The sequence below is a fragment of the Polypterus senegalus genome, chromosome 1 (genome assembly GCF_016835505.1).
Source record: "Polypterus senegalus isolate Bchr_013 chromosome 1, ASM1683550v1, whole genome shotgun sequence".
Taxonomy (NCBI): Eukaryota; Metazoa; Chordata; class Cladistia; order Polypteriformes; family Polypteridae; genus Polypterus; species Polypterus senegalus.
The window spans coordinates 325,294,862-325,321,819 of record NC_053154.1 but is presented as its reverse complement, the minus strand read 5'-3'; the positions used below and the strand labels follow the sequence as shown (position 1 = coordinate 325,321,819).

Genomic DNA, 26,958 nt, shown 5'->3' with positions numbered 1-26,958 from the left:
TTTTACTTCCGTCTTAACTTCTAATCCTAATGCATCAAGTTTATTTCTGATAACCTCATTGAATCCATTATTGCCAATTACTAAAATTTCAGTTTTCTCTTTATTTAGTTTGAGAAAATTACTATTCATACATTCAGAAATACCAGTAAGACATTGTGTTAGTGAATCGAGAGAGTCGGAGTCATCAGGTGCTATTGAGAAGTACAGTTGTGTGTCATCAGCAAAGCTGTGGTAGCTAACGTTGTAACCTGAGATAATCTAACCTAACGGAAGCATGTAGATTGAGAAGAGCAGCGGACCCAGGATAGAGCCTTGTGGAACACCATATTGGATATCATGTGTCTTTGAGATGTGATTACCACAACTCACAAAGAATTGTGACCCACAACTATGAGGAGTGCAGTCCAAAGTGTTAACCACTCTTCCACGCTTTTCTTCTAGAATGAGAATGATCTAATTGGAGCTTAACAATACAATGTACTATCAACTAATAATATTAAAAAGAAGCAAATATTAAAAAGAAGCAAAGACTAAAGATTTGAAATCATAGTCATTTTTTTATTACTAGAAACAACTGTCCTTATATTTCATCATATATTTCTGAGCACGCAATGTACATACTTTCAAATTGTAAAATAAAGTTAAGACATTACTTGGAAAATCTCAGGCCATTATATGACTCTCTGCTGAAATTCAACAGGAGACATTTGTGAAAATATTGGGGTATTTTTTTTCTCAGGGGAAAAATCTGACAAGCCTGAGAAAAGAGAAAAATTCTCCTTTTTATTTCTTTTTGATCTCCTTGTTGTCCTGCGGTGGGTTATATTTTTATTTATTTATTTATTTTAATTATATTTTTTTTTTCTCCGGCCGTCTGGAGTTTTTTTTTTGTTTTTTCTGTCCCCCCTGGCCATTGGACCTCACTCTTATTCTTTGTTAATTAATGTTGACTTATTTTATTTTCTTACTGTGTCTCTTATTTTTCTATTCTTCATTATGTAAAGCACTTTGAGCTACTTTTTGTATGAAAATGTGCTATATAAATAAATGTTGTTGTTGTTGTTGGTTGGCACCCTGCCCGGGATTGGTTCCTGCCTTGTGCCCTGTGTTGGCTGGGATTGGCTCCAGCAGACCCCCGTGACCCTGTGTTCGCATTCAGCGGGTTGGAAAATGGATGGATGGATGGATCTCATTGTTGTCTATGAAAATCCAAAACGACATTAATAGATCTCTTTTTTGATTTTTCATTTCTATGGGAAAAGAGAAATAAGCATGCAATTCATTACAAAAGGAAGACTATATGCCGATAAGATTTTGAATGCCAATGTACATCTTGGACTCTTTTTTTTAGTTATTTTTATTCAAAAACAGAATCTCCTATTGCAGAAAATGTTTCAACCAGCTCCTGGAAGCCAAAGCTACATTTGTTATTGTCATTTGTTCTTTTCGTTTTCATTTTTATGGCTTGCGGGGCGGCACGGTGGCGCAGTGGTAGCGCTGCTGCCTCGCAGTTAGGAGACCCGGGTTCGCTTCTCGGGTCCTCCCTGCGTGGAGTTTGCATGTTCTCCCCGTGTCTGCCTGGGTTTCCTCCGGGCGCTCCGGTTTCCTCCCACAATCCAAAGACATGCAGGTTAGGTGGATTGGCGATTCTAAATTGGCCCTAGTGTGTGCTTGGTGTGTTTGTGTGTCCCCTGCAGTGGGTTGGCACCCTGCCCAGGATTGGTTCCTGCCTTGTGCCCTGTGTTGGCTGGGATTGGCTCCAGCAGACCCCCGTGACCTCGGATTCAGCGGGTTCGAAAATGGGCGGATGGATGGCTTGCTAAGTTGTTCTTATTGCTGTTTGATTTCATATAGTTGTTATTGTTGACTCCTTGGTTCTTGTGAGATCTCTTATTACTTATTATGATTTTTCTCTAATGATGCATTTACATCTAATTCCTCAATATACAGCATTCATTTTGAAATGAGTTTATAGGAATTATAATGAATTATAGACGTGTAAAAAGTTACTTTTAGGTGCCCATTTCAACACATTTGACAATACAAACCCACGTTTTATGTAATTCTCTGTATAACTTGTCAGATAATATTATATACTTTGCATACAAAGACTATTGAATTTTTCAAATGCAGATGTTTTGAAATGAAATGCATTTTGAAAGGAGAATGTCGTATTTGTGCCAGTAAAACACCACCAACTGAGCTGAATGGAGAGTTTAATGTGCAGGTGATTTTTGTTCATGATTAAACTTTGGGGAGCTTTATGTATTCTACTTTATGCTTTCCAGTCATTCAAACCCATGTAGAGATTGTATAAAAATCGTGTACACAATCCAGAGTGAGTATTATGTACAGTAAAGCTGCAACTATGTCGGTTAGGTGATATTACAACAGGTATCTACTTGGTACGTAGTGAAGAGAACTATATTTTTAATTAAGCGAACCCTGCTTGAGACTACTTTATTTGTAGTTATTTGGCACTACTGAGGGTAAAGACAAGTGAAACCTGTAGTTTAAATTGAACAGTGTGCAGGGCAGTGTATAGTGTGAGGGATTTGACAATGTCAGGGTTGATGTACTGGACTATCTAGATGTCGTATGGACAAAAAGACCAATCCTAATAAACAAAATGAATTCAGAATAATTGAATGGAGGCTGAGGCTTGAACTGAAGACTTCTCTACTATAAAGTAATTAAAGTAAGAGCCTTAATTAAACAGTTAACCCAAAACCAATCAATAAACAAATTAAATTGGAAGCTGTTTTAACAGATAATCGATAATGAACCACTTAGAATAAAATTTACCTAATGACTGCCCATGAAATAGCACACAACCGAGGCACTTAACCACAAATAGCATCATTTCCAAATCAGACAAGAGACTAAGTTAGCTACAATTAATCCTAAATTGACAGTAATTCAAAAAGAAAACTCAAACCATACAAAGAACATTAAATACTTAAATGAAAAATGAAACCAAAGGAAACTAAAGAGAAATAATAAGACTAAAAGCCAAAGCAGCACTCTAAAACTACCGTTATTTAGAAGGGTTGAGGGAGAAGTAGCACAAAAATAACTCAAATCGAGAAACAAAACAACTGGATAAAATCTGAGAATAAAACCCCTGAAATCGAAAACATCACGTCTGCAAAGGAGAAGGGAAAGCAAAGACACAAGACAAAATATCAAAATGCAAGGTAATTTTGATTTCAGAGAAGGAGCACAAGGCAGGACTCGCCGTTTTTTTTTTTTTTCTCAAAGCCTGATCCCTTTAAGTGATCGCATAGCAATTAATGGAGGTACCTGGAGGTCAAAATCACCGAATAGAAACTTACCAGGATTCTGGCTTGTGTGGCTTAAGAAGGTCTTTGTTGTTCCTGCGAGGTATTTTAATTTCAGTTTTAGATGTATTCTTTTGACTAAGGTACAGTATGAGCAAAGCTCAATTAATCCGTATTCATTTAGTATAAGTAAGTTACTAAAAACATAGTTAATGAAAACCAATTCAATTAAGTCATGTTTAAGTAATTTAGTTCACTGTATTTTTCACTAAAATCATTTTGTATTTGGTAATTGTTTGGTAACATGGTGTGGCAACAGAATTTGCCTTACTGATCAGCAACTGATTATTTTACAATTGAATTGCTCCAATGGCTATTGCATAAGCTTTGGAATATTGAGTCATCAGGTTTATACTGTATTTCACATTGCGGAGGTGTACTGTCCTCATGACCAAGAACAAATGGGACGTTTATGACAAGTTGACATTGGGCCAGACTAATAAGCTCTGTAATGCTTGGGTGATGGTTACTGTAAATGTTTTGGTTGTTGACAGCACTAAGAAATATTGACATTTAGTATATTCATCCATTCATCTTCTCTGACCACATAAAGAGTCACAGGAAGGGCATAAATTCTTTGCATGGCAAGCTCACGTGCATTGTAATATATAAATGGATGATTCAAAGAAAACATGAATATAGTAATACCTCAGCTAAAGAATATCCCTAAGAATGAAGCTCCTTTATAATGAATTCTCCATAAAAAGTGCTATGACACATGCACAAAGTGTGACAGTGGTGAGGTCTGTTGGTAGGAGTGACGGATGCATTCAAGGTGGAAGTGGGATTACATCAGGGATTGGCTCTGAGCCCTTTCTTATTTGCAGCGGTGGTGGACAGGTTGACAGACGAGATTAGACAGGAGTCCCCGTGGACAATGATGTTTGCTGATGACATTGTGATCTGTAGCGATAGTAGGGAGCAGGTTGAGGAGACCCTGGAGAGGTGGAGATATGCAGGTCAGTAGGAACAAGACAGAAGATGTGTGGGTAAATGAGGGGGAGGTCAGTGGAATGGTGAGGATGCAGGGAGTCGAGTTGGTGAAGGTGGATGAGTTTAAATACTTGGGATCAACAGTACAGAGTAATGGGGATTGTGGAAGAGGGGTGAAAAAAACAGTGCAGGCAGGGTGGAATAGGTGGAGCGTCTGGAGTAATTTGTAACAGATGCGTATCAAGAGTGAAAGGGAAGGTCTACAGGATGGTAGTGAAACCAGCTATGTCACAGTCAAATGAAAAAGTTTGGGAACCCCTCTTAATTCTTTGGATTTTTGTTTATCACTGGCTGAGCTTTCAAAGTGGCAACTTCCTTTTAATATAATAAATGTGGGCACCCAACAGAGATGACATCAATACTTAGTTGAGCCTCCTTTTTCAAATCTAACAGCCTCTAGACGCTGTCCTCCTATAGCCTTTGATGAGTGTCTGGATTCTGGATGGAGGTATTGTTGACCATTCTTCCATACAAAATCTCTCCAGTTCAGTTCAATTTGATGGCTGCCGAACATGAACTGCCCGATTCAAATCATCCCATAGATTTTCGATGATATTCAAGTCAGAGGACTGTGACAGCCATTCCAGAACATTGTACTTCTCCCTCTGCATGAATGCCTTTGTAGATTTTGAACTGTGTTTTGGGTCATTGTCTTGTTGGAATATCCAACCCCTGCGTAACTTCAACTTTGTGACTGATGCTTGAACATTATCCTGAAGAATTTGTCGATATTGGGTTGAATTCATCTGACCCTCGACTTTAACAAGGGCCTCAGTCCCTGAACTGGCCACACAGCCTCACAGCATGATGGAACCTCCACCAAATTTGACAGTAGGTAGCAGGTGTTTTTCTTGGAATGCAGTGTTCTTCTTCCACCATGCAAAGCGCTTTTTATTATGACCAAATAATTCAATTTTTGTCTCATCAGTCCAAAGCACTTTGTTCCAAAATGAATCTGGCTTGTCAAAATGAGCATTTGCATACAACAAGCGACTCTGTTTGTGGCGTGAGTGCAGAAAGGGCTTCTTTCTCATCACCCTGCCATACAGATGTTCTTTGTGCAAATTGTGCAGAATTGTAGAACGATGTACAGATACACCATCTGCAGCGAGATGTTCTTGCAGGTCTTTGGAGGTGATCTTTGGATTGTCTGTAACCATTCTCACAATCCTGCTCATATGCCACTCTTGTATTTTTCTTGGCCTACCAGACCTGCTGAGTTTAACAGCAACTGTGCCTGTGGCCTTCCATTTCCTGATTCCATTCCTTACAGTTGAAACTGACAGTTTAAACCTCTGAGATAGATTTTTGTAGCCTTCCCCTAAACCTTGAGACTCAACAATCTTTGTTTTCAGATCTTATGAGAGTTGCTTTGAGGATCCCATGCTGTCTGTCGCTCTTCACAGGAGAGTCAAAGGGAAGCACAACTTGCAATTGACCACCTTAAATACCTTTGACCACTCATGACTGGACACTCCTGTCTATGTATGGAGGAATATTTCGGACAAAATTAAATAAATAAATAAATGCGTAAATAAATAAAAGTACTGTGAAATGTGAGCATAAATAAATAAATGTGTCATGAAATGAGAGCCTAAATAAATAAATATGTCATGAAATGAGAGCATAAATTATTTATTTATTTATTTCATTTTGTCCGTAACATTCCTGCAAACCGTCATGAAATACGACTTGAAATAAAACTGTCACTTTCACTCGTCAAAGTTGAGAGGGTGGGCTCTAACACGCCCTCTAGTTACTGATTGGTGAATCGATAGCACAAAAATTAATTAGAAAAATGAATACTACTGCCGATGAAATGGATTCTGTCGAAGATATTACGTATTTTAGAGAGAGAATTGAAGAAATATCGGAAGAAATTACAATGTTGGCGGCCCTTTGAGATATAGATGAAACTATTTTTGAAATTATCGAAGAACAGGTGGAAAGGACTCTACTACACTCCAGTTCAGGTGATGCAGTTCCCTGCTCTGGACGTCCATCCATTGACATTCCAGCTGAGTCAATAGAACTCCTACTTGTGAGTGCTGTGTTGGATGTTCGGGCATCCCGGCCAAGATTTAGGGTGGTTTGTACCCAGAAAGGAATGCCGCAATGGAAGGACAGGGGGTATCTACCACCCAAAGTCATATTCCCCTACTGTACACACAGTAGCAGCATCACACTGGTGGGACAACCATAGGAATATCTGCAGGGCAGGCTGGGAATTGTAGTCCCATGTTGAGGTTCTTGGGTCCTGCCAGGCTAAATGCAGGGGATCGTTACGATAGACTCCCACCTGACTCTGAAGTGTTTCCAGAGTGCTATAATGTGACACTCTTGGGTCTCATATAAAAGAAGCCAAGGTTCCTGCAAGGACAATCAAAGTCGGGAGGAGTGTGGACAACACTTCGAGGGATGTGATGAAGGAGGAAAGAAATTTATTGGCATATTGTCTTAGAGAACTGGAAGAACAGAGGTAAAGAATGGAGGTAAAGAATAACGAAAATCGTGTATTTGAGCCCAGGACTGTGCTGTGTGGGTGTGTATGGGGGTTTGGAGTGCTGTTCTGCCCCCTAGAAGTCACAGTCTCCATTTAGACTGTATTTATCCAGTGCACCAGGAGTTATGAACCTTCCCAGACTTGTAAATTGTAATACGAATATTCCAGGGATTTACCGAGTGCATTCTTTTCTTCAGGGTAATATCCTGGCTACTGCAATACAGTTTGCTTTGCATCCATAACCACCTGTATGTTGATACTGTAATATTGCTTGCAATTCACACATGCGTGATTATTAGTGATGAGCGAGCACCAAAGTGTTTGGGTATTCGGTCCGAACACATCGCGATGTTCGTGTGCTCTACCGAGCACCCGAGTATAATGTAAGTCAATGGGAGACAACCAGGCACCCCCTGCTCTGAAGAGGGGAGGGTGCCTGGTCCATTGGAAAAGGTCAGAAAGTGACAGAAACACCACCCAAATGGACCGGGAACAGCATGGGGACGATGTCTGGATGCATCTTGGACTCCCAAGTCGCTGGTGGGAACCAGTTTGTCCGAGTTGTACGCCACTTTTACAGACTGACAAAAACACGCCCAAAACCCCCCAAAAAATCAATTTTACAGGAAAAATGACATTATATGCCAGTGCCTGCACGTGAGCTGACGCTCTAAAACATTATATGACAGTGCCTGCATACAGTATATAGCACCCGATGACGTGTTCCGGCCAGCCAATCACTGTAATGCCAGCACCTGACATGGCTACTGGCATTACGGTGAAGGCAGTACTTACCTGCCCCTTGATTGGCTGTCTCCAACCCGTGAAACGTGCAGGGCGGAGACTCAAGCATGGCGCACAAGCACATGTGGTGCTCGTTTGAGTAGCCCCATGCTCCGAGCATAGCGATGTATGTATGTATGTATCGGTCGAGGATGCTCGCTCATCACTAGTGATTATCCAATGATCTTTATATGTGTGTCAGTTTGCATTAATGCGGCTCGCTTTAACATTACCTCCTGTGGAGTCATGGGGAAATGTATAAATCTATGTATTACCTCTGTGGAGCCGACCCGGACACAGATAGGCGGACATGTTGTACTTCACCACCACACGTAATTTATTTACAATATTTACAACAATATGGTCACTAAGACCCAGTCCAAAATAGTGCACAAAAACCCCAAAGTCACAGTCCTGGCCACAATGCCTTTCTTCGGGCCGCCTCCACAGCTCTCCTGAGCTTCGTCCTTCCTCCTCCCGACTCCAGCCTCGAATGAAGGGAGACGACCCCTTTTATACATGACCCGGATGAGCTCCAGGTGCTTCCGACACTCCCCCATTGGCCACGCCCCAGCGTGGCGGAAGTGTCGGCTGTTCTCCCGCAGCTCTCCGGGTATCCTCCAAAGTCTTCCCCCCAGCACTTTCTGGTGTGGCGGAAGTGCTGGGGTAACAGGTCCCCAAGGCATTGGGGCACCTCCTGGCGGTGACCACGGGCCCCTACAGGGTGGAGCTTCCATGCCCTGTACCCGTGGCCCCCAGAGCAACCAGGAAGGCGACCCCCACGTGATCCAGGGTGGGCGCAGACCCACATCCGGTCCCTCATGGCGTCCCGGCCGGGTCATGGCCCCTGGGATCCCAGACACCTCACATGTTGCAAGGGTGTTCAACGTTTAGTGCAAAATTCGAGAAATAGTTGGCTATGGCATACCCAAATCATTGCTATAGCAAAGCAGAATTTTCTCCATGGCCAAAAAATGTACAAGATTTGTTATGAATATTATTCCATCTCCGTCAAATGAATAGCTTTTACGAGTTTATTTTTGTCCAGTGTTTCCAAAACTTCCAGCCTTTCCAGGGATATGCGTTCAGTTTCTGTATGAATGGCGTTTTGTGGCAACTCCTAGCGAGTTAGGACAACTCATGAGCTCTCCTGAATCCTGTGGAAGTTAGGATTAGCTTCCTAAATTTGGAAAATTGATAAAACGCTTTTACTCTGGTGCACAAGAAAAGGAGTACATTTGCGTCAGTTTGAGATTTTTGACCTAGTTAGATAAACAGGTGCACAAAACTTGATTTTGAACTTGTATATATACTTTGAAACACTAGCACCAAGTATTGCTTGTAAAAAAGATTTATCTAGCAAGGCCGATTGACACTTTTTTTATACTGGAAAGTGAAAGATGTTAGAAAATGTGACTATTGTGATCACTTGACCCACCCAGCATACCATTGCAGAAAATAAAATAAACAAAACAATAAATCAAATCAAGCAAATTAGAATTTGTTTGAAAATGTACAATAACATTTCTCTTTCATTAAATGTGCTCTTGCTGTGTAACTGCCAGTTTGTATTTTAATATTGGATCCTCCTCATGCCTTGTAAATGGTTAAAAATGACATTGATTTTCTGTGCAGTCTTGCCTACTTCAGCTGTTGAGAAATAGAAAATGGAACATCACCCTCACTTTAGTAACTAACTAAGTTACATTTGATTCATACCTCTTGTAAAACATTTAAAGTCAGTGTCCATTGAACAGGGACGGGGCCTGTTACAATACCTGTTTATCTCTGTGAGTGAGTGAAGGATTTGATAGTTTGAAAGTTCTGATCACTTCTGATAAGAAACTGGAAGTTACTACAGTGTACTGTATGTTGGTTTGCACACTGAGCTTAAACACCTTGTCTGGGTCTTTTTACTTTTAGCTGCTATTTATATCACTATAAGGTTTTTTTTTTACTGCGTAGCTGATGCCCACTTCCTATTCCGTATTTAGATGTTGTGGCTTTTGAAGCTTACACAAAGATGTTATTTCCATTTAACTACCTTTAAATGAATTTCCAATCTAAACGAACATATAAATAAGCCTGCTTCAGCTGCTCTCAAATTATAACTTGACCTCCAAAGCATACAGTAAACATAAATTTGGATTATTACAGTACTGCTATACTATATAAGTATTTTATGAGTATAGTGCTTGCAAACTGACGTGAGGGAAAAACATTTTTCACATTCAGCCGTAACTTCAAATTTGCACAGATAAATGAAGAAATAAAATGCTTAGCTCCTTTATTAACTTGGTATTTTATTAGAATTCAAATAATACTTTCTTTATATGTAAATGAAATTATCAGATACATTTTACACGCTGTTTCTTTTACTTGTTTATTGCATTTACAGTGTCCTTATTATGAATAAAATGAAAATATCTGTATTGTTTGTTGTGTTTTAACATGCTTTAGCTCAATAAACCACCCTATTTAGTTCAAAAAGTACCCAGAAGCGTGGAAAAATTAAGTTTCTCTTCTTACAAGACCGTATAAAGAAGCAATTAAGGAAGAAGCAATTAAAAAAAATCACAAAATTTATTGTAAAATCTTTAGAATGGAAATCAAACTCTAGTGCAGGGGTCTCCAACACGTCGCTCGCAAGCTACCAGTAGCTCGTAACCCCTTTCCAAGCAGCTCGCCAAAGGGTTAATGAATCCTACATAAATTTGAAAACTTAATTAGTCAAATTAGGGGTAGGTGATCTTACCAAAAAATCATATCACGATCTTTTTAACACAAAATCACGATCCACAATCTGAATTATATTCTGTCTTTTCAATGTGGCACACTTAAGAGAATATCTGGACTCAAACTCATCAAGACCTCAGTAACAGTTTATTTTAAATATCAAACAAAGTTGGATTCAATTGTTCACTCGTTCGCTAGCTAAGCGGAGTTAAGGAACACACCCCGAAGCTGACGAGTGAGTGAATGAGGAAGGTCCATCCCCTCGGCCCACTGCGTGTTTCTCGGATTTGCGCAAATAAATCGTTACCGCCAGCGAACTCTGATACATAGCGAAAGGAGAGAAGTTGCAACATCAACCGGAATGTTCAAGCAAATTATGGAAAAAAACGATCTAAATCCGTTAAGTAGTTCTCTCGTGAAAAGCGGACAGACAGACATTGAATTTTATATATTATATATTACTAAACCTTCAAAATAATGCACAGTTAAAGTCTCAACAGCATTCTCAGCATTTCTAGAGCTTAGCAGAGCCAGATAACTAGAAGAATCTTCAGCAAGCAGCTCTGAAAATGTCTGCTTTGTTTGGGTCTCCATACCTCTGTGAGTCTGACGTGAATGTCACGAAATCAAAGTTCAGAACACGACGGACAGACGAACATTGAAATGACTCCATAAGAGTGAACCTCAGTGGCTCCACCCCACCAGACACCTCAGTGCCAGTCATCTGGCTAACTAAACAACACATCACACATGCAACTGTTGGACATGAGAATTAAGTGACACAGTGACGTGTGACAAAATGATAAATGAAGAAGTCATATCTGTGGGTTTGGAACTTTTGTTTTGACAGCATTCATGTTTTAATTCAATAGCGTGAGATACACGAGAAAATGTATACAGACATACAAAATGAACTTGACAGGTGAACTAAATATTTTTTGTGATGTTTTACTGCAAAATGTGAGTTGTGTACACCGACATTTTGTAAATGTTCAGGCAAAACAAGCGTATTCAGTTTGTTTGGCTTGAAATAAGCTATGAGAATAAACGTTAGAAAACACGAGTAGCTCTCGGCCATTTTCATTCTGTAAAAGTAGCTCTCAGGGGAAAAAAGGTTGGATACCCCTGGGATAGAGCTTATTAGTTTACTTCATTGCTTACTTTACTTTATTGTCATAACAACGTAACAAATTCAGTGCCACGACATATGGTGTTATTAAGCTGAAACATAAAATTTTAGTACAAATTATGGGTCACCTTTTATAATTGATAGTTGATTTCTTTTCATCAATAAATAAGCATTTACACTGAGTTTGTTTTAGTGAAACTTGTGCAAATTAAGCATCAATAGTTTGATAAGTTCTACTGTGCTGCCAGGAAAGAGCCAGGGACAGAAGCATAGGATGGTGGCACAACAAAAGGTGAGAATGAGAATGGTTTATAATAAGGAACCCCCCACGGATATGTCAGTCCTAATTCAAGTGTGGGTAAGCAACTTCCAAAGAGTGTTGTAACGTATGTGCTTGAAAATGTGGTGGTGCAGAAATAGAGTTAATAGAAGATGGCTGAACAGAAAGCAAAGAGAGTTCTTCCATACTTTTCATTAAGTACTGCGTGCTGTTAAAATAAAATTGTGTACTTTACCATGCTGTGGTGGGCTGGTGCCCTGCCCGGGGTTTGTTCCTGCCTTGCGCCCTGTGCTGGCTGGGATTGGCTCCAGCAGACCCCCATGATCCTGTGTTAGGATATAGCGGGTTCGACACTGACTGACTTTACCACAGGATTTAAAAATCTATGCCTGAAATTGTCATAAAAACAGGCTAACCTTCTTCTGCCAATCTTAAGTGACCTGTCTTTATTTTATGTCTTTCTTTTTCCCCTAATTTTGTCTCTGGTTATAAATCTACTCTATACAGTATATATAAAATCCTAAACCTAAAAGTGCAACGATTTTGTGCAACAATTTTCTGTGACTTTTTATGTCACTTTTTTGTCACACTTTAAATAGGGCTTATTTTAAAACCTACATATACCGGTATATGTTTGGTATCATTCTTTTCAGAGTTTATTGAACTTTAATGTGATGTTGTTAGATTATCAGATTCTTATTCTGTTTTTAAATTATAAACTAAAATATGAAGAATGTCATGGTTTATAAGAATGTCAGTTAAAATGAATGGATCGTTTATTTAGTCTCTTATAAATACTCATTGAACATAGTGGACCTCCGTTTAGCGGGAATACTCCAATAGGTAAGAGAGTAAATATTTTATTCTCATTTCATGATTTTTACCCCGTTAAATAAAAATTATTTTTTCTTTTACATATTTACAAATATTTACAAATACGGTGGCACAGTGGTAGTACTGCTGCCTCGCAGTTAGGAGACCCGGGTTCGCTTCTCGGGTCCTCCCTGCGTGGAGTTTGCATGTTCTCCCCGTGTCTGCGTGGGTTTCCTCCGGGCGCTCCGGTTTCCTCCCACAATCCAAAGACATGCAGGTTAGGTGGATTGGCGATTCTAAATTGGCCCTAGTGTGTGCTTGGTGTGTGGGTGTGTTTGTGTGTGTGCCCTGCGGTGGGTTGGCACCCTGCCCAAGATTGGTTCCTGCCTTGTGCCCTGTGTTGGCTGGGATTGGCTCCAGCAGACCCCCGTGACCCTGTATTCGGATTCAGCGGGTTAGAAAATGGATGGACATTTACAAATTTTACTACTATTCTGGCCGCAACTGGGGGTTGGGAGCCGAAGGCGCCAGGTGGGCTTGTCCTCCTAGTCATGTATATAACCATCCTAGTCCAACATTAGTAACTCTTTTTTACAAAATCATATTTTCCTTGGGGCGGCACGGTGGCGCAGTGGTAGCGCTGCTGCCTCGCAGTTAGGAGACCCGGGTTCGCTTCCCAGGTCCTCCCTGCGTGGAGTTTGCATGTTCTCCCCGTGTCTGCGTGGGTTTCCTCCGGGCGCTCCGGTTTCCTCCCACAATCCAAAGACATGCAGGTTAGGTGGATTGGTGGTTCTAAATTGGCCCTGGTGTGTGCTTGGTGTGTGGGTGTGTTTGTGTGTATCCTGCGGTGGGTTGGCACCCTGCCCAGGATTGGTTCCTGCCTTGTGCCCTGTGTTGGCTGGGATTGGCTCCAGCAGACCCCCGTGACCCTGTATTCGGATTCAGCGGGTTAGAAAATGGATGGATGGATGGATATTTTCCTTGTCCTCAGTCATTCTGTGTATCTTCCTCTGTCTTGCTCTGTCTGCTGTGTATCCTTCTTCATTTGCCTCAACTTTCTAAGTGCCAACTATTCTTGAGGTCAAGGATGTGCAATCGGATTAGTGAGGTTTGTATTATCAAGTGAGCTTTTCAGTTTTGCTGTGATTCTGTTCTGTGTACCAAATCCATATTCACATGAAACATGGGCTGGAATGTGAAGTTCAGGTTTTTCTGCTTGAAAGACAGAGCTTTGAGAGACGTATCCACGTGCATCAGTATATCCATCAGGTGACAGAGTATCATAAAGTTGAACTATCTGACAGCATTTGAAGAGATTTGAAGAGCTTTATCACAGCCTAGTGTTTTGGTGGCATACATGTTTTGTAGCACATCTCTCTGGACTTTCAGTGATTGGTATACTCACTGCACATTGAACAGATAGCCACCACAGTACAGTGTGTGTGGTTGAGTGAACTTCAGTGCTGGTTAGGCCAGCTGTTTCTGTAATTTTGGAAGGTTATTGCAGCTAACAGCAGAGTTCCTAAAAATGCATTTACAGTCTGTCTCCTTCTGATGTGGCTGCATTGCTTGCACAAATAGCAGATCTGTGAGCTATGCAGTGTACTCCTATTAACTTCTTCACTTGAACTACTGGTACTAGTTTACTGTATATATATATATATATACAGGCCAAAAGTTTGGACACACCTCCTCACTCAATGTGTTTTCTTCATTTTCATGACCATTTACATTGGTAGAGTCTCACTGAAGGCATCAAAACTATAAATGAACACAAAGGTGAAATAACTGAAAACATGTTTTATATTCTAGTTTCTTCAAAATAGCCACCCTTTGCTCTGATTACTGCTTTGCACACTCTTGGCATTCTCTCGATGAGCTTCAACAGGTAGTCACCTGAAATGGTTTTCACTTCACAGGTGTGCCTTATCAGGGTTATTTAGTGGAATTTCTTGCTTTATCAATGGGGTTGGGGCCAGCAGTTGTGTTGTGCAGAAGTCAGGTTAGTTAGACGATCATTTATTTTTCAACAGGACAATGACCCCAAACACACCTCCAGGCTGTGTAAGGGCTATTTGACCAAGAAGGAGGGTGATGGAGTGCTGTAAATGGTCATGAAAATAAAGAAAACACACTGAATGAGGAGGTGTGTCCAAACTTTCTGTACTGTGTATATATTTACACATATATATATACACATATATATACACTGCTCACAAAAATTAAAGGAACACTTTAAAGAAACAGATTAGATACATCAGATCTCAATATGAAGTTGGATATCTATACAAATAACGACAGGGCAATGTCTTAGGAACAAAAGGATGCCAAGTCTTTTAATGGAAATAAAAGTTTTCTGCCTACAGAGGGCTCAATTGTGTAGACACCCTAAAATCAGAGTGAAATGAAGATGTGGCAGGCTAGTCCATTTTTTCAAAAACTTAATTTCTGCTACTCAAAATGCTTTTCAGTATCTTGTGTGTATGCATGATTGACGTCGGGGCATGCTCCTAATGAGACGACGGATGGTGTCTTGTGGCATTTCCTCCCAGATCTGTATGAGGGCATCCCTGAGCTGTTGTACAGTCTGAGGAGCAACCTGGCGGCGCCTAATGGACCGAAACATAATGTCCCACAGATGTTCTATTGGGTTTAAGTCAGGGGATCGTGAAGGCCATTCAATTGTTTCAATTCCTTCATCCTCCAGGTACTGCCTGCATACTCTTGCCACATGAGGCTGGGCATTGTCGTGCATTAGGAGGAAACCAGGACCTACTGCACCAGCGTAGGGTCTGACAATGGGTTCAAGGATTTCATCTCGATACCTTATGGCAGTCAGAGCACCATTTCCTACGCAGTAGATGTCTGTGCGTCCCTCCATGGATATGCCTCCCCAGACCATCACTGACCCACCACCAAACCTGTCATGTTGAACGACGTTGCAGGCAGCATATCGTTCTCCTTGTCTTCTCCAGACTCTTTCACGTCTATCACAGCTGCTCAGGGTGAACCTGCTCGTCTGTAAAAGTACAGGGCCAGTGGCGGACTTGCCAATTCTGGTGTTCTTGAGCAAATGCCAGTCGAGCTCCACGGTGCTGGGCAGTGAGCACAGGGCCCACTACAGGACGTCGGGCCCTCAGGCCATCTTCATGAAGTCTGTTCCTGATTGTTTGGGTAGAGACATTCACACCAGTGGCCCTCTGGAGGTCATTCTGTAGGGCACGAGCAGTGCTCAGCCTGTTCCGCCTTGCACAAAGGAGCAGGTATCGGTCCTGCTGATGGGTTGAGGACCTTCTACATCCCTGTCCAGCTCTCCGAGAATAACAGCCAGTCTCCTGAAATCTCCTCCATGTTCTGGAGATTGTGCTGGGAGACACATTAAACCTTCTTGCTGCAGCACATGTGGATGTGCCATCCTGGAGAAGTTGGACAACCTGTGCAACTTCTGTAGGGTTAAGGAATCGCCTCATACTGCCAGTAGAGATAATTACTCAAGCCAAAACTAGCACGAGTGGAAAACCAGCCAAAAAGATCAAGAGGGAGAAACTTGAAATGACCTCCACATGTAAAACCAGTCCTGTTTTGAGGGTTTTCTAATTGTTGCCACTTTAGTGCACCTGTCGTTAAGTCCATGAACACCAATACAGCTGAAAGTGATTAACAATGACCTCAGCTGCTTAACCAACCAGAAAATTATCAGACAGGTTTAATTGATTTCATGCCAGGCCCAATAAAAAGTGTTCCTTTAATTTTTGTGAGCAGTGTATATATATATACACATATATATATATATATATATATCCTTCTATATAAAAGCGGTCGGGTGTCCTTCCGCCCCGTGAGTGCTACGCAGGCGGAGTTTCACACGCCCGTCCATTTTGCAATGCACGATGGGATTTGTAGTTTCGTTTTTCCAGGTAAAAGATGATTTTCTACTCCAGACTGTGCGATATCTTCTTCTTCTTTCGTACTATATAAAAGCGGTCGGGATTGTCCTTCCGTCCCGTGAGTGGAAAGCATAGCGGTATTCCGCTTATCACAGACTTACTACTTGCAGCTTGCGGTACGAAGCTCCCATCGTTCCCTTGCTTTTGTGCGTGATGCGCTAGAAAAATAGACAAAATTATGTCTGTGGAAATAATTAATGTTGATGGAGTACAAATGCCTCATCGCATAGTAAATATCAGGGGGGGTTCAAAAGGGCGACCTCAATATAGAAAAAAGTTTAAATTTCATCACAAAAATAACAGAAACTACGAGTATTAAAGTAATACCGCTCAAATGCAATATAACCAAATTCATGAGTTTGTATAAAATATCAAATTGATCTACATATTGAATTGCCTTAAGAAGTGGTCAACTTAAAAGTCGGTCACCTTAAATGGCGGGTCAGCCTAGTATACATATACAGTAATCCCTCGCTATATCGCGCTTCGACTTTCCGGCTTCACACCATCGCGGATTAAATGTAAGCATATCTAAATATATATCACGGATATTTCACTGGTTCGCGGATTTCTGCGGACAATTTGTCTTTTAATTTATGGTACATGCTTCCTCAGTTTGTTTGCCCAGTTGATTTCATACAAGGGACGCTATTGGCGGATGGCTTAGAACAGGGGTGGGCAAACCTTTTGCCTTCGGGGCCACATTGACTTTTAAAATTTGACAGACGGAACGGGCCAGCACAAATGCATACATATATCAAATATAAACATTATTAATTAGTTTATTAATTTATTAACATAAATTACAGTGTTAATATTTACATTCACTTTTAGTGGGAACAGTGTTGGTGATCACCCTTTTTTGCCAGTGCATTGAAGTCTGGTGTTAGTTTTGTTGTGACAATTCTCAGAACAGATCTGAGGTGTTCATCGCTCAACTGGGATCTGTGGGGTGCTTTGTTGGTGTTCATCACACTAAAAGTCTGTTCACACACATATGTAGAGCCAAACACCTGCATCCTCTATGCCATCTTCTGAATATTTGGAAATTTGGCGGTGCCTAATGAAGCATAAAACTCATCCAGTTTCAGAGAGTTTAACTTCTCCTTTAAGACGGTGTCACATTGGAGATCAGTCAGTTCCAACTGCAACTCCCGTGGAGCTGTTTCAGGGTCCTGTGTGAAGGGACATGACACCAGCTGAAGTGACTTGTACATTTTTACAAAATCACAGAACCGACAGTAGAATTCTCCATGCAGGTCTTCCAGTGATTTCCTGTATTTTTTCAGAAGTCGAGGGGCCTGTTTCAGCGTAGCCAGTGTGGGGAAATGAACAAATGAGTCGTTTGACATTTGCTTTGAGAATAAAGCTAGTTTGGTTTTGAAGACCTCTGACGTTTGTGTACATTTCATGCACAAACTGGTCTTTCCCTTGTAGCTTCACGTTCAGCTCATTCATGTGTGTCAGTATGTCCACAGCAAAAGCTAAATCACAAAGCCAATCTGTGTCACTCTGCTCAGGAAAATCGTCAGTTTTCTCAAGTAGCTCCAAAAATGAGATAATCTCCTGTTTGAGCTCCCACACTTGTCGACATACTTTCCCCAAACTTAACCAGCGGACTTTGAAGTGGTAAAGCAAGTTCTGGTGATCAGCATCAATTTCTTCAAGAAACGTAATAAACTGACGATACTGAAGTCCCCTCACTCGAATAAAGTTAACGAGTTTTACAACTGGCTTCACTATGTAGTCAAGCTGCAATATGGATTTACACAGTGCTTCCCGGTGGATTAGGCAGTGTAAGAAAATTACCTTCTGCCCAGGGTTGTCCTCCTTCACCCTCTCCTGTATTCTTTTGAGCAACCCGACATTTTTTCCAGTCAGATTTGGCGATCTATTTGTGGTAACGTTGGCGAGCATACTCCAAGGTAGCTTGTTCCTATTTATGACCCCCGACACGCTGTCATACAAGTCCTCTCCCCATGTTTTCCCCTTTAGGGATTCCATGGCCAAAAACTCCTCTGTTATATCAAAATTGTCATTAATCCCTCTAATAAAAATTAAAAGTTGAGTGGTGTCCTTTATATCATTACTTTCGTCCAGTGCCAAGGAATATAATGCAAATGGCTCCGCTTTTTTGTTTAACTTGCTAGCTAAGTCTTCGTCAATTAGCTCAACACGGCGAGTCACTGTCCTGCGTGATAAGCTATTTTTTTCAAATTTGTTCTTGCTCTCAGGACACAAGATACCTGCTGTCTCTACCATGCACTCTTTGAGAAACTCCCCTTCGGAAAAATGCTTGCTGGTCTTTGCTAATTTGAATGCCAGCACATAACTTGCCTTCGTGCTTGATTCTTGGATGGCAGTTTATCGGATAAAGGTGTTTTGCTGTGCCTGCAAACTAGCTGCCAACCTCTGAGCGGTAGCCGTCCGTTCTTGCGTTGACTGGTTGTTAGCATAATTAACATGCTTGGTGGGAAAGTGACGGCTGATGTTGTATTACTTTAAAACCGCAACGGCTTCTTGGCAAATAAGACATGCAGCCACTGACCGGACTTCAGTGAAAAAGTATTTAGTTGTCCATTCCTTATTAAACACTCGGCACTCACTTTCTTTTCTTTGGCCCACTCATTGTAGCAGATGGGGTCAGAGAAGTAGCAGAGTAATAACAGAGAGTAGCTCCGCAAAATCAAGTCAATATATCACTGTGCCTAATGCGCCACCTGGTGGAGTGCCAAGCATTACAGGACAAGGTCAAATGAATGCAGTCATAATTATGATATGATTTGATTTGGGCAATTCTGTACCAATCTTTGGCGGGCCGGATGTGGCCCGCGGGCCGTAGTTTGCTAACCCCTGGCCTAGAGGATACGGACGCTCCTCTAAAAAAATGCCGCTTTATCACGGTGCCTCGGCATACTTAAAAGCCCAAAAGCACATATTGATTTTTTGATTGTTTGCTTTTCTCTCTCTCTCTCTCTGACATTCTCTGCTCCTGACACGCATCTTTGAAGAGAAGATATGTTTGATTTTCTTTTAATTGTGAGTAAGAATTGTCATCTCTGTCTTGTCATGGAGTTTAAACTTTTGACTAGAGGGTGTTATTTCATGTCTAGAGGGCTCTAATAGTGTTAACAGTGTGGGAGAGTTTATAAGGGATTAAAATATATAAAAATAACCATACAAACATATGGTTTCTACTTCGCGGATTTTCACCTATCGTGGGGGGTTCTGGAACGCAACCCCACAATCGAGGAGGGATTACTGTTTATATATATATATGTGTATGTATGTGTGTATATATATATATATATATATATATATATATATATATATATATATATACTGTGGTAGATTAAGGGTTTTCTCGCACCCTTGTACCCTCAGACCACTCGTCAGACACCAGATAAAAAGTCCAATTATTATTTATTATAATAATAATGTGCACAACGCACACTCCTCTCCACAATACTCATATAAATCACCATAAATCAATAATACACAATCCTCCACTCCCAGACGCTTAGCCACCCTGCCTCCCAACTCAGCTCCCCGTCTGGGTGCTCCCACACTCCTTTTATATTCCCTGACCCGGAAGTGTTCCCTATCTCCAGTCCATGTGATTCTCAATCACTTCCAAGGTCAGCTAAAAGTTCTTTTCTTCAACCCGGAAGTCCGTCGCTCTTCCTATGACGAACCTCCGGGTCACAGGGCACGAAGAAGCCCTCGGTCCTCCCTGCAGCTCCCTCCTGTGGCCTCCATGGCATCCAGCAGGGCTGTGCATAAAAACCACATTGTCCATGATGCCCTGCTGGTCTTCGGGGACCTCCATGCTGCAAGGAGGGCTCCATCTGGCGGCTTGGGGGTATTGGCTGGGATGAATGGACGGCCATATCTTACAATACTGTGTATGTATATATATATATATATACATATCAGGTAATTGAAAGGAAATACTCTGGGCATCTCTCTCCTACAAGGATTTGTTTTGCCAATTGAAAGGCTACTCTGGGCATCTCTGCATTAGCATTTGTTTTGCCAATGTGCTCGTCTTTCTTAGCAGCAGTTTCGTTTTGCCGACATGCTTGCCCAACTTGTGTATTAGCTGCAGGAGGAAATCTAAAAGGGATATTGTTTTGCCGCCGATGTGCTCGCCTCACTTCTGTATTAGCCGCTAAGCGAGTGACTCATTCTTCAGAGGTTTCGTTTTGCCAACGTGCTGGCTTTGCTTGTGTATCCTCGGAGGTGGAGCCTTTACCCCGACTCCATCTCTCACTTCCGAGCCGGACAGACACACATACTTTCACGTGTAGACATTTATATATACGATATATATTTATACATACGGTATATATAAAATGAATTTGAGTTTAAGTAGCCATTTCATTTCTTCAGATTGCAGAGTGTAACAATTAAATGCAAGCAACGACCATCATCAAAATTCAGGTCAGGAAAAGGCCAGAAACCAAGTAGTGATTATCATTTGTCAAGTAAAACAAAGCAAAACCAAATACAAATTTCCTACACAATGAATTTCTTGAAATATTTTATTTTTGTGCAAAAAGATATTTTTATTATTTCTATGGCGGAGTGGCAGCTATGAGGCTAGGGATCTGCACTGGCAATCGGACGGTTGCTGGTTCGAATCCTATAAAAATGCCAAACGGGTCTCTGCTCTGTTGGGCCCTTGAGCATGGCCCTTAACCTGCAATTCCTCCGTCCGTGGTATGACGTTAATCTGCATCCATCCCTGCATGTAGGCCCTCCAACGTGCAGGGAAACACCTGGGGGTTGGTGGCAGGATTGGCACTCCAGCCACCATAAAAAACCTCACACTGGTTCCACTCCATCTGAACTGGTCTGGTGCTGAGGTATCACCTGTCAGGTCCTAATCTGGATCCTGAGTTGGCTTGTCGTGTGGTGGCTGCGGCAATGCGCTGTATTAGTGTGTGCTCCTAATCTCTAAGATATTTTTATGTTGTACTGTATATTGTGTATAAGAAGTTGGGAGCATGCGCTGATAGTGTGTTGCCGCACCCACCACACAACAGACCACATGGTTTGGGACCTGAGTGCAGCAGGTGACCCCTTAGCACCACACTGGAACAGTGTGAGGTTTTTTACTGTGGCTGGAGTGCCAATCCTGCCACCAAACCCCAGGTTTGCCCTGTAAATTGTAGGACCTGCTTGCAGGGCTGGATGCAGATTAGCATCATACCCAGGATGAAGCAATTACAGGTTAAGGGCCTTGCTCAGGGGCCCAGCGGAGTAGAGTCACTTCTGGTGTTTATGGAATTCGAACTGGCAAACCTCCGGCTGTTCTCCAAACAGTTCTTGAGAGCCCCTCAACTAATGTCCTTGCAGAAGCACTCTGGGCAGAGTCTACCTCACCCTGCTAATTCCCATCTTCCCTCAGTGACATATACAGGTGTCCTCTAATGTCACTCACACACCAGATACAACGTGGACAATATTACTTGTTTCTAGTTGTTCTGTTTTTGTACACCATGGGGAATGCCAATTAACCTCTTCATTTCTTTGATATTTGCTTATATACTTTCTTGTTAGTGAATGAAATTCCTATGTCATACTCAGCTATTATCTTGCCAAACTGTAATAGGTGTTTGCTTTCCTGACTCCAATTTGTGCAAAAGTGAAATAATGTATGAACCACAGATTTGCTGGCTACCTGACAGTACAGGATAAAACCACTGAATGACTGTTTTGCATACATGGCCTCATCAAATGCATTTTCAGATTGTCTGAGCAGGAACTAAATGAGTTCAGTGATTCCTGGGAAATAAATAATAAGATATACAAAGTAAAACGAGTACTGGATTGTGATTGGTCCAATCTAGCCCTCAAATGCAGTAGAATACTGTACAGTAATCTATGCCAGTTTGCATTGATTTCATATCTTAAATATGAGCTACTCAGAACATCAATACATACACTAATTGCTCCAATGTTACTGCACAAATGTTTATTCAGTTTTTTTACTTGATTTATTCTTTAAGATTCTTAGTCTTTAACTATTTATTTTATGCAGACAAGTGGTGACATCCTATTCAAACAGCATAAAGATATAAGCCAGTGGTTCCCAAACTGTGGTAGTGGTACGCGGAGCCTTTTCAGGTGGTAGGCCTACGCATCGCGGTCCCTGAAATTTAATTTATCTGTGCATAACCCTTTATGACAAGCCTGTTGTGAGCAAAAACCAATGAAACTGTTTAAATACAATAATACGTGGATTCCCAAATTTAGTGTGGTGTGAAATTTCGTCATCTGAATAAATAAAACCTATTATTCGAATCAGTATTTAGTTCATTTAACGCTACCATAATTACGTTTCACGGAAGTCATCTTCTACTTCTTTACTGTTTGAGCTTTTGGTCACTAGATGAAAGCACAACGCCGACACTATTTAGTCTTCGGTAACTCTGCCTCACAGAAACCGCTCGTGTTTGCTGTTATACGTGCACTGCCGCTGTATCGCATCGTAGTCACTAGATCTAAGCACAAAGCCGATACCATTTCGTCTTCGGTAACTGCGTCACATACAGGCCAAAGGCAGGATTTAGTTTCGGGGCGGAATGCATGCACAAATTTTTTCATTCATTTTATGCATAATTTCTTCCAATTCTTTAACTTTTATTCAGATTTCGGGGTGGTTTAGACCCGAACTCCCCCCTTACAGCTCTCTGTCCCTTTCAACAAGGTGCGGGTGGTACGCAACGCAACTCACTTAAAAACATCCAAACGTTTAGGAACCTCTGATATAAGTAACTTAGTAACCATTTGTGTGTTTATCTATTTTATGAACACATACGTTTGTATTTTTCGTTATGTTTCCAGAAAAAAAAGAAGTAAATGTATGCAAGATTATGTTGTACTAATCTACAATGCTCCACTACACGTTTTTCCACTTTTTAGAGAAGTGAAATATGCACTTGCAGTTCACGAGATGCAAGTCTAACGAATGACAAGTTCCATTAGCTTTTGATTAAGAAAATGGTTAGAATGATAATGTGCCTCTATTATGACTCGTTTTATGTCATTTTTCTTTGCCTTGTAAAGATGTACCTTCCTGTTTCTTTCTGTGTTCTTTTTATTTGATTACATTTGGTACACTCTATAACGCCCCAATTGTTCCCTTAGCTTTTAAAATATATTTTTCTTTTCCACTTACAGTATCAAGCAGCATTCATATATCACAATCACTTACTGAACGCATGCTTTCACAGGTTTCATAATGTTGTTGGCTAAACAGTACTCTTGTTCTGCTTAGTTAGCGCCAGAAGGTACAGTCGGTTTAAAAGTGTTTTATTGGATTTTAAAATGGGAATTTTAACTAGTGAGTGAATCTGACATTGATTTGTTCTTGTTGTTGATCTTTCTTTGAACAGGAAGCAAAACACAAATAAATCAATTTTCTCTTCTTTCATGAGATTCAGGTTGTGAAAGCATAACTGACAGTGAAGCAGATGCATGGACAGAGGTAGATGCAAGTGAGCATTTGACAGCGGTTACAGCAGAGGATCAGGAGGAGGTGACAGAAGAACAACAGGAGAGGGAAGATGAAGACATAATGTCACCAGAAGCAGCAGAGAGCAACTCAGAAGAGATAGCAGAGAAACTGCTGGAGGAAACGGGAGAGGAACAGGCAAACCTATTGATGGAAAACACACCTGAGCTGACAGAGAGCTGGCCACAGGTGCCAGAAGAATTTCTGCTAGGGCCAGACATACCAGCTGAGGAGACGGTGCCATACCAAGCAGATGACGTACAGCCCTGCTCGATTGAGGCACAGGAGGAAAGTACAGAGAAGCCTCAACCGACTACACCTCTTTATGAAAGCCATGTCATCGTCCAGCCAAACAAAATACGTTGTGGGGTGAGTGGGATTAGTTAATGTAATGTAACTGTTTTTTAGTCTGTCATATGGTGGGGATCAATCAAAGGCATGTTTACTTAAACATCTCCTTTTTTATGGACTACAAAACAGGAGCTTGCCAAAAGAAATGAACTTTTTGTATGTATGTGTTATAGTAAAATGAAAAGCACATAGATACCATTTGTGATGCAAATCGTTGTGCACCATTCAAGCTGTTTTTTTTTTTGGGGTTGATAGTTATGATGATAATGATAATACCTTATGATATGTTATTGTAGATGCTGTTATATATGCATACACATGGCTAAATAGTAGCTCTCATGTATCGGAAATCTGGCGCATAGGGAATTGTATCAAAGAGGTTTGGGAATAAAACCAGATTGAATGCTGAATAACACATTGTTAAAGGCTTTGCACTTTGACCTTTGGAGTCGCCATACATTCTATTCTGCATTATATAAGGACCTTTTTAATATGGTTGCTTGTAAAAAAATCTCTTCTGGAGCCATTGAACAGATGTAGAAAGTTTGCAAAACACAGGAAAAAACAGGAAAGAGTGCATGATGTTGGTCCAAAGCATTATTGCCCTCTTAGAGTTACCAATATGCCAATAGTGTTATGGCAGATAAGAACTTTTAGTTATTCTATGCACATGCTAAGAAATCTGAGCTTTTTGTCTTACTTAGCTTGTAACCTGTAATAGAAAATCAAAAAGAACATTCAAAGTAATCACCAGCATATATTGTACACAACTGGCAGCAGCTGTATGCAGCAGGGGGTGCGGGCTCCCTGGGATTGTGTTCTTTATTGAATGCAGAACAGACTTAAGCCTTATACACATCCCTTTACCATGGTGGAAATAATAAGACAGGAGAAATTTGGTACAAAAAGATATATAAAAATAGTCACAAGAACGACAAAGAGTCATTGGAAAGATTTGGGGCAGCCAGCCATATAATATTTCCTAGCTGCAAAGTTGATCAAAAAGAACAGACATGTTCACACGACTGAGTCCAAAACAGAACTGACTTGCTGCCTTAAAATGGTGGCCTTTAAATGCAAGTACAGGTAGTGATGTCATCAGGACCGGCTCGGAAGTGACATCATCGGCAGCACCGGAACCAGAAGTAACATCATTGGCTGCTCAGGAACTGGGCGGGATTTCCCAATAATGGTCTGTAAGGAATTGAGAGAGAGAATCGGTGCACTTCGCCACCCCCTGGTCAGGCATGGAATTACTTCTATTCAGGCCCTTTAGTTGTCTCCTAATCGCATGTGTGTGACAATACTGTATATATATATATATATATATATATATATATATATATATATATATATATATATATATATATATATATATATATATACTGTATATTACCTACTTTACAATACGCCAATATACACTCACCTAAAGGATTATTAGGAACACCTGTTCAATTTCACATTAATGCAATTATCTAATCAACCAATCACATGGCAGTTGCTTCAATGCATTTAGGGGTGTGGTCCTGGTCAAGACAATCTCCTGAACTCCAGACTGAATGTCAGAATGGGAAAGAAAGGTGATTTAAGCAATTTTGAGCGTGACATGGTTGTTGGTGCCAGACGGGCCGGTCTGAGTATTTCACAATCTGCTCAGTTACTGGGATTTTCACACACAACCATTTCTAGGGTTTACAAAGAATGGTGTGAAAAGGGAAAAACATCCAGTATGCGGCAGTCCTGTGGGCGAAAATGCCTTGTTGATGCTAGAGGTCAGAGGAGAATGGGCCGACTGATTCAAGCTGATAGAAGAGCAACTTTGACTGAGATAACCACTCGTTACAACCGAGGTATGCAACAAAGCATTTGTGAAGCCACAACACGCATAACCTTGATGCAGATGGGCTACAACAGCAGAAGACCCCACCGGGTACCACTCATCTCCACTACAAATAGGAAAAAGAGGCTACAATTTGCACAAGCTCACCAAAATTGGACAGTTGAAGACTGGAAAAATGTTGCCTGGTCTGATGAGTCTCGGTTTCTGTTGAGACATTCAAATGGTAGAGTCAGAATTTGGCATAAACAGAATGAGAACATGGATCCATCATGCCTTGTTACCATTGTGCAGGCTGGTGGTGGTGGTGTAATGGTGTGGGGGATGTTTTCTTGGCACACTTTAGGCCCCTTTGTGCCAATTGGGCATCGTTTAAATGCCACGGGCTACCTGAGCATTGTTTCTGACCATGTCCATCCCTACATGACCACCATGTTCCCATCCTCTGATGGCTACTTCCAGCAGGATAATGCACCATGTCACAGACTCGAATCATTTCAAATTGGTTTCTTGAACATGGCAATCAGTTCACTGTACTAAAATGGCCCCCACAGTCACCAGATCTCAACCCAATAGAGCATCTTTGGGATGTGGTGGAACGGGAGCTTCGTGCTCTGGATGTGCATCCCACAAATCTCCATCAACTGCAAGATGCTATCCTATCAATATGGGCCATCATTTCTAAAGAATGCTTTCAGCACCTTGTTGAATCAATGCCACGTA

The 26,958-nt window shown here is 41.1% G+C and overlaps 1 protein-coding gene across 3 annotated transcripts in view; it reads left to right on the top strand.

Annotated features, from left to right (window-relative positions):
• pik3ap1 (phosphoinositide-3-kinase adaptor protein 1) overlaps positions 1 to 26,958 on the top strand; it is a 163,994-nt gene that overhangs the window by 63,217 nt on the left and 73,819 nt on the right. For 2 of the 3 annotated variants that reach the window (XM_039737342.1, XM_039737360.1), the window contains exon 3: positions 23,971 to 24,416. In XM_039737342.1, coding sequence (XP_039593276.1) covers positions 23,971 to 24,416 — 446 coding nt within the window. The remainder of the gene's footprint in view (positions 1 to 23,970; positions 24,417 to 26,958) is intronic. The other variant, XM_039737351.1, reaches the window with a different exon arrangement.